Source organism: Cnephaeus nilssonii, assembly GCF_951640355.1.
Source record: "Cnephaeus nilssonii genome assembly, chromosome: 4".
NCBI lineage: Eukaryota > Metazoa > Chordata > Mammalia > Chiroptera > Vespertilionidae > Cnephaeus > Cnephaeus nilssonii.
The window spans coordinates 101,455,228-101,467,836 of NC_137075.1; the positions used below are offsets into that span (position 1 = coordinate 101,455,228).

The window sequence follows — 12,609 nt, forward strand, 5'->3', positions numbered from 1 at the left end:
CTGGTGGTCAGTGCGCTCCCACAGGGGGAGCGCCGCTCAGCCAGATGCAGCGTTAAGGATGTCAGTCAAAAATCCCCTGAGGGCTCCTGTACTGTGAGAGGGCGCAGGCTGGCTGAGGGACCCCTCTCCAGTGCATGAAATTCATGCACCAGGCCTCTAGTATCTTATATTTCTGATGGTTTTCCCAATGCCTAAATGCACAAAACTGTGTACAGAGGATTTACTCAACAGAACTTGTTAGTTGAACAAAGACTACAAAGACCAAGCTGCCTCTTGCTGTCTCCCCCAAGGAAAATTAAAACAATACCATGATGACCTACCACTTGGTCCCAGAGTGCCTCCTGGTGGATATCACTTCACTTCTTAACAGTTTCCCACATTGCAAGACTGGGTTGGGGTTCCAAATGTAATTCTTACTATAGAATTAACTTTTGGCTATAAACATTCCCCCATGAATAGATGACAATATAGAATTAGAAATAACAGAAGTAATTCTATATGATAAAGATATAGACATAGAAATAACAGAAGTAATTCTATATGATCAAGGCGGTTTCCCTGTGAAACATTCAACTCCAAGAAGATGACAGATTGTAACAATCCCATTGCTATTTACTGAGCATTTACAATGTGACCATTACTATGCTAAGTAAGCACTTTACATATGCTTTAATTCATTAAATTCTCGCAATGGCATTTTAAGGCACTGCAGGAGGAATTATTCCCATTTTAAAGAAATTTTATGAGGAAACTTAGTCTTAAGGTAGTTAAAAACGGTGCTCAAGGTTAAGCTAACTGGCAATTTTCAGGTGAGCTCAGATGTGAACCCACATACATCCAACCTCAAAGCACATGATTTTACACACATTGCTTTACTGCCTTCCAACTTAGAAATTAGGACCAGAGCCTCATGATGAGACTTCAATTAATTAGATTTCAAATGAAGGATTTTTTCCAGAACACAATATATAATACAAATGACATTTTGAGGGTACTTTAAGCCAAATAGGGTGAGACATGAGATATAACTCCCAAAATAAATATATTTTAATTAAACTCATATAATCATAAGGGATTTCATATTTAAAGGATGATGCTCCACACAAAAAGAATTAGAGTTTTTTAATAAAAAATATGTTTTCCTCATCATCCAGAGTCAAAAACTCCATTATTATTTACTACTAGAGGCCCAGTGCACGAATTAGTGCATGGGTGGGACCCCTTGGCCTGGCCGGTGATCGGCCAATCGGGGCCACGGGAGGTTGGCTATGGGAGCGCACTGACCACCAGGGAGCAGCTCCTGCATTGAGCATCTGCCCCTTGGTGGTCAGTGCACATCATAGCGACCAGTCAACCGGTCGTTTGGTCACTTAAGCTTTTATATATAGAGAGTAGAGGCCCGGTGCATGAAATTCGTGCATGGGGGAGGGGATGGTCCCTCAGCCCGGCCTGCACCCTCTCGAAACCCGGGACCCCTAAGGGGATGTCTGACTGCCAGTCTAGGCCCAATTCACAGTGGATCGGGCCTAAACCAGCAGTCAGACATCCCTCTCGCAATCCGAGACCGATGGCCCCTAACTGCTCGCCTGCCTGCCTGATTACCCCTAACCACTCGCCTGCCTGCCTGATCGCCCCTAACCACTCTGCCTGCCTGCCTGATTGCCCCTAAGCACTTTGCCTGCCTGATCACCCCTAACCGCCTCTGCCTGCCAGACCACCCCTAACCACCTCTGCCTACCTCCCTGATCGCCCCTAACTGCTAGTCTGACTGCCTGATCGCCCCTAACTGCTCACTCGAGGGCCATGGTCATTCTGGTCTCTAGTCATTCTGGTCATTCCGCCATTTCAGTCGCTGGGATTTTATTATATAGGATGTAGTTAATTTACTATGTAATTAAGTAGAAGGTTGAAAACTGTGCTATCAAATCGGTTCACTTTCCAAATAAACATCAAATAAAAATAAAAATTGTCATATCTTAGCATGTGTCTCCAACACCATCCCCTTTTTAGGTCAGTTTCCCAAAGTTCATCTGCAATTATACAGATGTACAGAAATCAAACAGAGTAAATCGTATGAGACCTGTCCAACATCACTAGTAATCAAATAAATACAAATTGCAACAAGATATTATTTCCACCTGTCCAACTCTATACAAATTTTATAATACTCAATGACAGGTTACATATACTTTCATATGTAATTAGTGAGACTACTGAAATTTTTTCAAGTCCTTTAACCAATTAATCCTTCTTTTATAAATGTATTCTAAGGAAATAATCAGAAATGTACTAAAAGATGTATGTTCTAGGATACTTGTGTGGCATTAAAGTAGTGAATTCACAAATGATTTTCTTTAATTATTAGAATTGCAGGTGATTTTTATATTTCTAAGTCAACTATTAATGTATATTTATATTTACTCAATTTATAGACAATGTTCTAAAATTGTGTCCTCAACATTCTTGCAAGATTGCTACTAATAGCAACAATATATTTTATTGAAAGGGAAAGGGAAATTTATTTCAATTCATAAGTCTGTTTTCTAACACATCTTCACTTGTCTATCTACCAAGCAAAGTTCTTTTCATGAATTTCTAGCCTGTGTGTTTGATCTCTTGTTTAATTATTGGTTTTGGAACTAGTCAAATCACCCAAATTTCCACTTACCTGGGTTGGATGTGTACTGCATTGCAATCATTAGCATGGATGACGCAGAGAGATTAACATGGGCAGGAACTCCTTCTCTCCTTGAGGAACCCACTGAAATTAAAATATTTTTTATTAGATACAATACACACACACGCGCGCGCGCACACACACACATACACATATATATTTGTGTATGTGTATATATATATATATATATATATATATATATATATATATATATACATATACTTGCTACTTTTGCATAGAGCATGAAAGCTGAGAAGAAACTTTTTCTTTAAAAGTCCCAACTATATTAATGGACATTTTGCACAAATAACACTACAAATTTTGTCCTGGCACAGTAGCCAGCATTTAGTGAGAATCCACAAGGAGCAGGAACTGTGCCAGAAAGTGATGTAATGGCTTATCAGAGCTGTACTGAGATGTGATCTCTGCTCCCAAGATGTTTGTATCTGGGTGGAAAAGCAAGAAAAAACAGAAACCTCCATATTCCCAGGTATAAAGGCATGTTGAAAGCTATCCCAATAAGAAAGTAAAGGTAAAAGGTTTCTGAACCCAACTTGAATTCATTAACTTTTAGAGATGCAGATAAAATAATAGTCTACTTATAGTGAGTACCTTATTAATTTAGTTACACAAAATTTAAATCATGTATTTTCAAAAAATAGTACATTAATTAAAAAAATTTTTCAACTCTCATGTCATTAAAAAATTTTATTCAAACCTTCACATGTAACTTAACCATTAGCATCTTCATCACCATAAGAGCCACTTTTTTAGTTTTCCAAAGCTTACCATCTTCAGATCCATCTGAGTTGTTTTAAATAAAGCACTTTTTGATTCTGTGAATAACACTGCTGCTGAACATTTCATCCTGTGCCACAAGCATGAAATCACAAAGCAAGTTGGTTTCTTCAAAATTCATCTTATAGCTGCATAATCATGTTCTCCAGGTAATAACTTAAGACATCTTTAAGTGGCTTGTTTACAATGACATCCAACTATATTAAATTTCTTTCTGTGTCTTTTTTTTTAATAGAATGTATCAGGTAACCCCAATAAGCATTCAAAACTAGCAATGATTGAAGTCATTCAGGGTAATATATTGTCTCCAACAAGTACTTTATTATTCTAAACACAATAATTGAGGCAAGATCCACAATAGTAGAAACTTTATAAGGATTCAAATATAAAATGAATTTCTTTTCTCAGGGATCATTGTAGAAGCAGGAGAAAACTCTCCTTATATTTGAGCTTGTGTGGAAAATTGTCAAGAAAGCATGATTAGCCTGGCCAGCATGGCTCAGAGGTTAACTGTCGGACTTAAGAACCAGGAGGTCACAGTTCAGTTCCTGTCAGGGCGCATGCCTGGATTACCGGCTCGATTCCCAGTGTGAGGTGTGCAGGAGGCAGCCCATCAATGATTCTTTCTCATCATTGATGTTCCTATCTCTCTCCCTCTCCCTTCTTCTCTGAAATCAATAAAAATATTTAAAATTTTTAAAAATGAAAGCTTAATTAGAACAGTGGACAGTGAGTATAACACCTTCAGAAAGTCAATTCTCAATTTCCTACGCATCATGGACAAGTCCATGAACAAGAACAACAAAAAAAGCAGATAAAACAGACTGTCAAATTACAGCGGAAGGCTGGGGAGTGTTGGGGAGGGAGGGAAAGAGATCAACCAAAGGACTTGTATGCATGCATATAAACACAACCAATGGACACAAGACACTGGGGGCAGCGGGGGGGGGGGGGGGGGAGAGGATATGCGACAGGGGGTAGGGAGGATGGGGGAAGGTCAATGGGCGGGGGGGGGGAGGAGATATATGCCCTACTATATGTAATACTTTAAACAATAAAATAAAATTTTAAAAAAAGAAGAGTTCAGTAAAACTAAAAAAAAAAGCAGATAACTTTAAAATCTGCTTTATTTTATTTTACTTTATTCTATATCAAGTGTAATATGTGGAAATAATATCTCACCTACAGCCAAAAACAATAAGACAACTTACTATAAAAGCACATACATAGAAGTAACATTCAAACACTAATAAAAGATTTGTCATAAAGAAGACAAAGAAATTTACTACGAATCTTTTTCTTCTTTTACATAAAAGATTTTGAGCACCACAATAGATGGTGCTCAAATGAACAAACAAATAAAACAGGTCTATAATTAAGTTCCATTTACTTGAGATTGCTTTTTATTCATCACGTGCAGCTGGGCTGCTGCTAACCCACCACGTAGGTGATATTCAGATAGATAAAGTAGTTTGGCTACACAATACCAATAAGTTTAATAATTACACAAAGATGTGGAGATCAATTCATTGCTATTAGATGATAAAGTTGACTAATCAAATATGATTGATCAAAGAAGAAGGACTTTGAACCAAATCCTAAAGAACAAGATGCAGTTGTTCTCAGACTTGAGCCAGAATGTTTGTTCAAATTCAGCATTTGGGGGCCCACATCCAGAGGGCCTAACTCAGTTTGGAAACAGGAAAGTGCCTTATATATAAACACAACAAATTATTCGAATGCAAATGAACCTTGGACCTCCATTTGACAAGTACTGCTAGAGAGATGAGAAATAAAACAGAAAACACTTAGTAAGGGGTCCAGGTGTGGGAGGAATAATTGCTTGCCCCTTGTGCCCTTTGATTAAGGAAGAAAAAGAAAATCTCAACAAAAAATAATTCCATTCCTTTCGGGACAATGGTTTTCACCTTTGTTTAAATTCATCTCAAACTTTTTAATAATATGCTGAGAATCACTATGCCCGGAGGCCTTTAAAAATGGGAGAGATGCCCAGGTGCCTCAGATGATTTAGGTGAAGTGTATTTATGGAACAGCCCAAATGAATCAGTGACCTTTGGATGTCCCTCCTAGCCCTACAAAACCATGTCTCCCTCAGGTATGGTCAACCACAAAGCCAAAAGTGTTCCCTTGGCTCAAGCCCTAGGAAACTGGCTCCAATGCTTATATAAACAGATGGTGCCTTGCAATTTCTTAGCCTTCTAACAGATTGAATAAAATCATCGCAATTCTAATTTAATAAACACGCACAGGCACACATCATTTATTGAATCTTGTTAAAAAGCATGATGTAAACAGATGTGTTGCTTGTCCCCATGGGGGTGCAAAAGGCCACAGCCACAAACAATGGAAGGAAGAAGAAAATTAATCAAAATAAAAATATTTTTATGCATTATATTGTGCTCAGGAAATATAATCAAGTTTTTAGACCTATTTCCAGATCCTCTCAGCACCATCAGAATAACCAGCACCACCACGCCCCCCCTTTATGAACAATAACAATTCCCTAATCTGTTCCTGCATTTCGTAATTCCTAATATATTATCATGTACAGCTCTTATATGATTCTCGCAAAAAAAAAAAAAAGTATATGGAAAAACCATTTTATAAGAGAGAGATCAAATTATTTGCATGAGAACACCAAATTAATTATTAGGACTATAGCCCAAATCACCTGACTTCATAGCCAATGCTCTAGTCACTTATTCAGTCAAGAAGTATTTTAAGCCCTGGCCAGGTGGCTCAGTTTGTTGGAGCATCATCCAGTGCACCAAAAGGATACGGGTTCAATTCCTGGTCAGGGCACATGTCTAGGTTGTGGGTTCTATCCCAGCCAATCAATGTTCTCTCTCTCTCTCCATATTCTTGGGTGAGGTTTTTTTTTTAAGTATTTTTTCAGTGCCTCCTACGTGCCAGGCATTGTTTAAGGCCCTGGAGACACAGCTATATACAAAGCAGGCAAGTCTTTGTCCTTTTGGAGCTTAAATGCTAAAGCTGTGCTATCCAATATGATAGCCATAGCCGTATGTGGCTGTTTGCCCAGGGAGGGAGGGCAGAAGGAGGTGGGGGAGGCCATAGGGGAAATAAATGGTGATGGATGGAGACTTGACTTGGGGTGGGGAACACACAATGCAGTGTACAGATGATGTGTTGTAGAATTGTGCACCTGAAACCTGTTAGAACAATTACTGTTATGATACAACAAACTGTAGGGGGAGGTGGGAATTCCATTTCTATGAAAAAAGCTCCTATAAATTTATTGAATTTCGCCCTGGCCGGTTTGGCTCGCGGGAGGCAGCCAGCCAATGATTCTCTCTCATCATAGATGTTTCTATCTCTCTCTCCCTCTTCCTTTTTCTCTGAAATCAATAAAAATATATTTAAATAAATAAATTTATTGAATTTCAAGTCCCGCCTGTGGTTGCCTTGGCAGGGCCAAAGCTAATGATTCTGAGAGCCTTATAAGGATGTTCCCCACCCCTGGTATATGCTTAGGTAACTTACACTATACAAAGGCTATTCCTATATATTATTTCAAACATGGGATGTAGACAGAGAAGTTTATGATTATTCACAATTTTACAAATAAGGAAATTAAAAATTCGATGAGGTTAAGAGATCTGTAGTCAAAAGAAAACAATTCAGCATTTCTGGATTCTTATTTCCAAAACATTTCCCCCAATTCAACAATAAACTCTTAAAATATGGTAGGCCTACCTTACTAAAAACAATCACTAGCCAATAAAGAAGAGTTTATATATAAAAAAATTACTTAAAAACCATCAATATCCTATTTTGGGTTTTTACTGTCTTTTTAAAATATGTTTATTAGATTTGGGGAGATCACAGGAACATAAAACACATCTTCTGGAGTGTTCGTAGAATAAAAAATAATTCAGGGCCAATGGTCAGGAACCAGGTATTCAATTAAGTCAGACAATTGCTTTGAAGTCAATGCAAAGATCTGAATGAACCTTTATTTTTCCTGAGGGTAAGTGACTTTGGGGGTAAATTCATTTTTAATATATATTTTATTGATTTCAGAGAGGAAGGGAGAGGTAGAAAGAGCTAGAAACATCAATTATGAGAGAGAATCATTGATTGGCTGCTTCCTGCATGCCCCCTACTGGGGATCGAGCCTGCAACGTGGGCATGTGCCCTTGACTGGAATCGAACCCAGGACCCTTCAGTCCCCAGGCCGATGCTCTATCCACTGAGCCAAGCCAGCTAGAGCTTTGGGGGTAAATTTAACTTAGAAAAGAAACTAGACGAGACTGCATAGTCCTGGCTACCAAGATACACCAGAAGCATCTTTCACTGACATAACTGTTCAGCTTTATTATCATCTTTGAAATAACATAGCCTACATCAATTAATGTTCATTAGGGATCAGCTTTTTCTCTTCTCTGCCAAAGTATCATCTTCCCACCAACCATATTTCAATTCAGTCCACAAATCACAGATTCTTTATTGGAAAAAGAGAGGTTTCCATGGTGAAATGCAAATGATTTTTTCAGTTCTCGGTAACTCCTTAATATATCTTCCTAATAAAAGAGTAACATGGTAATGGACCGTACCTTCGTGACGCCCACCAGCCAATCAGGAGTGAGTATGCAAATTAACCCAACAAAGATGGAATTAATTTGCATACACAGGTGCTCAGCACGGGGCGGGAGGCTTGTGTCGTCGCCATGGCAATGACGCAGGTGTTCCGCACCACCCCAGCCGCTCCAGGCCTCTGGGCAGCGTGGGAAGGCAGAAAGGCGGCTCTGGCCAGAGCAAAGGGTGGTGCCGGCAGCCAGGAGAACGAAGGCCCATTCTTGCACAAATTTTCATTTGTGCATCGGGCCACTAGTATGTGTGTGTGTGTGTGTGTGTGTGTGTGTGTGTGTGTGTGTGTGTGTTATAAACAAAGCCTATTGCACAAATTTGGAATAAAAAGAAGTATATCTTATTTATGGAAGGCGTTAAAAAGAAAAGGTTATGTCAAAGGAAATTTTTATAATAAACTGCAGTTTGCTCTGTGGCACCTCAAAATGACTTATTTAAAATAGAAGCACAGTACTTGGTTTATTGACAAAAATGACATGAAGGATACAACTGATATCCATGGATGGCCCTGAAACTGAAAGAACTGTGATACCTCATAGACCCATGTTGGAGCTCAGAATGTCACCTTCTATGCCCTTAATGATATAATCATGTAATACCTGAAAAACTGTCCTGTTTTACATTTGACCATGAGAACACCATACCAAAGAGATAAAAGTGTCTTTGTTTTATATTCTAAAATATTTTTTCCTCTGGCTCTCTTTCTGTTCATCAGTTTATGTTGTTCATTATATCCCACATATGAGTGAGATCATATGATATTTATCTTTCTCCAACTGGCTAATTTCGCTTAGCATAATGCTCTCCAGGTCCATCCATGCTGTTGCAAATGGTAAGAGTTCCTTCTCTTTTACAGCAGCATAGTATTCCATTGTGTAGATGTACCACAGTTTTCCAATCCACTCATCTGCTGATGGGCACTTAGGCTGTTTCCAAATCTTAGCTATGGTAAATTGTGCTGCTATGAACACAGGGGTGCATATGTCCTTTCTGATTGGTGTTTCTGGTTCCTTGGGATATTTTCCTAGAAGTGGGATCACTGGGTCAAATGGGAGCTCCATTTTTAATTTTTTGAGGAAAAAGTATCTCTGTTTTAAAGACTTTATAAAGTATTCAGAAAATGCAATATCCTTCATCCTAACACCTCAGTCCTGAAATAATATTCTGGAAGAAGTTAAACACTACTCTCTTGTTTCAGTTAGAATTTCTAGACACTGGAACAATTTCCAAAGAATAGAAACAACACAGATGCAAGCAAAAGACACACATTCTCACATCAGTTCATTTTAACATAATTCATCTAGAACCTGACCCCTCCATCTATAGGTCTGTCTTTGTACCTCCCTTGTGAAGGAACAAAAGAAACACCTGAATCATTTAATAAAATTTGGCTTTAAGGTTAGTACTACAATTTATTTTTCAAAGATTAAAAGATGAAAAAGATTGGCTATCACTGAACCACAGAAATGGTGAAGAGAAACGAAAATCGGAACTAAACGTCTAAAACTAGAGCAACAAAATAAATGAACCAGATCAGCAATTGGGTTAGCATCTGACATAAAATAAGATTGATGTTATTTCACGTAGATTATTAATGCCAGAAAAAACCTTAGAGATGGAACATTTTTTTCCAAACCCCTCTTCTACAGTTGATAAAAATGAAGTCTCAGACACATAAACAACTCGTTCATATTGGTAAATGCACAGCAAGTTACTCCACAAATAAGCACTAAAATTCGCACATATGTTATAAACTAAATTTACTATTTTGTCCTCCTCAGTTGGACAGTTCACACACTTAAATATGTTAGAATTTCAGTGTTACTACACAGCATGTTTTGGGGTCTGTGTTTCTAATTAAGTAGAAATTAATAAAGGGTGAAGAACATATTGTCAGCTGTCCCAATGCCTGAACACTCTTAAGTATAACTTCAGACGCCTGATATATGCAATGCCTTTCCCAAAATTAACTTATTCCTAAAAAGCAGTAATACAGTAATTTGGATTAATTATTACATAGATGCAGCCTCACCTGCTATTTTTTCTAAATGGCCATCCCTTTCTAAGGCTGTAGCCATAAACAAGTACTTGTCAGTAAGGTTAAACAGAACAAAAAAAGAAAATGGTTAAATATTCTATTACTTGAATGGTATAATCAGTCTGCTAATTTTTTTTAATCACTACATAATTTAGGCAGAAAGCAGACTCTTTGCTTAAAAGACACGAAAATTCTAATTCCGTAGCTAAAATTAAACTTGATTATAAAATACATAAATGTGGTTCAAAGGTACATATATTTACAGAGCAGCAACTTTAATGAGATCATAAGTACATAACATTAAAATGGTGAACAATGATCACTAGGAATTGAATGTGACCAATAAAGGTATTTTTATAGAACAAGAGTTGAGGGAAGGAGAGAAGTAAACTAACACTTATTGAACACTAGGCATTGTGTTAGCATCTTATCAATCTTCTAGCGTAATCATCATCTCAATTATCACAACAACCACATGAAGCAGCCATTATTATTATTCTCATTTTACAGGTAAGAAACAGAAAGGTTAGTTAACTTGACTAAAGTCACACAGCTAGTTGGTAGCAGAGCTATGATTTGAATTGAGATCTATTTAAGTCCCCAAGCCATAACATAATCATTTCAGATTGTTCAATGAAACATAGATAATTCATAATCCATTTCTACAAAAACTATTTTAGGAGGATTTTTATCATAAAAGCTACAACACAACTTTTTTTCTCTTTGCTCTCATGTCTGGAAAGCCTGAAGAATTAAGTCTAAAACAGCAAAATAGAATTCAAATCAGGTCCATGTTTCTGACAATACTTGCACATGAGTCTTAAGCCTTAACTGTTTTCAAGGAGTTTTCATGTATTTTGATTTACTTTATCACCACAACATCCCTGTGAGAGAAAGCTGATGCTGTCATCATTCTGGAGATGTTGTTTCAACTATGTGAGTTGCCAAACATCACACAGCAGATTATGGATAGAACTGAGCCTAGAATCTACATATCCTGACTTTATCTATTGCTCTTTCCATCATACCTTACTGCCTTCAAATGCAAAAGATAACAATTTCTACAGCTGAGGCAACATTCCACCTTTTTTTCTCAAGTGGCAAAAAAAAATAGCATCCTATCTAATAAAGAGGGAATATGCTAATTGACCCTCATGCCATTGCAAAGATGGCAGCACCCACAGCCAATAAGGAGGGAATATGCTAATTGACTTCCCACCCTCAAAGATGGTGGTGCCCACAGCCAATAAGGAGGGAATATGCTAATTTACTGCCATGCCCTCAAAGATGGCAGCACCCACAGCCACAAGATGGCAGTGCCCAGTCCCCTCAGCCCCGCCAGGGTGGCAGGTGCGTGGCAAGGCTGGGCCCACCCCCAGGCAGGCCCAGCCAATCCACATGTCTGCCTCCGGAGTTCCCAGACCCCTCAGTCCCCCAGCCGCCCAGGGCCGCATGAGGTGCAGGTAGCCAGGGCCGGCCAAGGCTTGCACTGCCAGCAGTGGCAGCAGCAGAGGTATGATGGGGCGTTGCCTTCCCCTGATCACCAGGTTGCCTCCCACCCCTGAGGGCTCCCGGACTGTGAGAGGGGGGCAGGCCAGGCTGAAGGACCCCCCCTCCAGTGCATGAATTTTCATGCACCGAGCCTCTAGGAATTTATACTTAGGAAACAGAAACTATGCCTTGACATGTTCTCTCTTCCTATTGCATAAGATCAAACTATGTGAATAAAACAATTCTAAGGTATAATCTTCCACACCTTTGGTTTTCATCATAATATTCATGCTGAAGTGACTGAATTTAAATCATGGCACATGTCCATAGCGAGTGATTTCATTATAATCTTACAAATTTATAGCCTCAAACAGCAAAAGCAATTTCCATTTGTACAATATATAAAAATAATCTGGTATTAGGTAAAAGTCAACTTACATATAGCCATTGGTAGGAAAGATGTGCTAAGATATTCAATAATATCCTTGTGCAGAAATGGAGGGAAGGTAGCTAACGTTGATATCATCGTGTAGGGCAAAGTACTCAGAATATCATCATTGAGAAAGGGCAGCAAACATGTGGTTGTATAAAATATCGACTGTCCAAGATCTACAAAAGAAAATTGAGTAATCAGTCACTGAATATTTTGCCATTTAACAAAATATGCTAATTATACATTCTAAGTTTTTATGAACTGATTTAAATTATAAGCAACTATTGCTCCCTTCCTATTAAGATTTCTAAAACATACTACTCAGTATAGTAAGTATACAGCATTTGCTCAATAAATGACTAATGAATGATTACATTAAGACAAATAAATATCTATTACATGAGCTTTTCCTCAATACTTTATCAAGTTTTCGTAATACTTGTTATTCATATTACTCCTCAATTTCATAAATTAGAAGCACTTTCCATGGGCTAATGAATCCTGAAATCCTTCCAGCATTCTTACCTTCATTTTTATTACACA

General features: G+C 38.1%; 1 protein-coding gene across 4 annotated transcripts in view; it reads right to left on the minus strand.

Moving 5' to 3' along the window:
• UNC79 (unc-79 homolog, NALCN channel complex subunit) overlaps positions 1–12,174 on the minus strand; it is a gene marked incomplete at both ends in the record, with an annotated part of 163,937 nt that extends 151,763 nt beyond the window's left edge. For 3 of the 4 annotated variants that reach the window (XM_079768872.1, XM_079768871.1, XM_079768869.1), the window contains 2 exons: positions 2,669–2,761; positions 12,072–12,174. In XM_079768872.1, coding sequence (XP_079624998.1) covers positions 2,669–2,761; positions 12,072–12,159 — 181 coding nt within the window. The remainder of the gene's footprint in view (positions 1–2,668; positions 2,762–12,071) is intronic. The other variant, XM_079768870.1, reaches the window with a different exon arrangement.
• Positions 12,175–12,609: the final 435 nt, after the last annotated feature.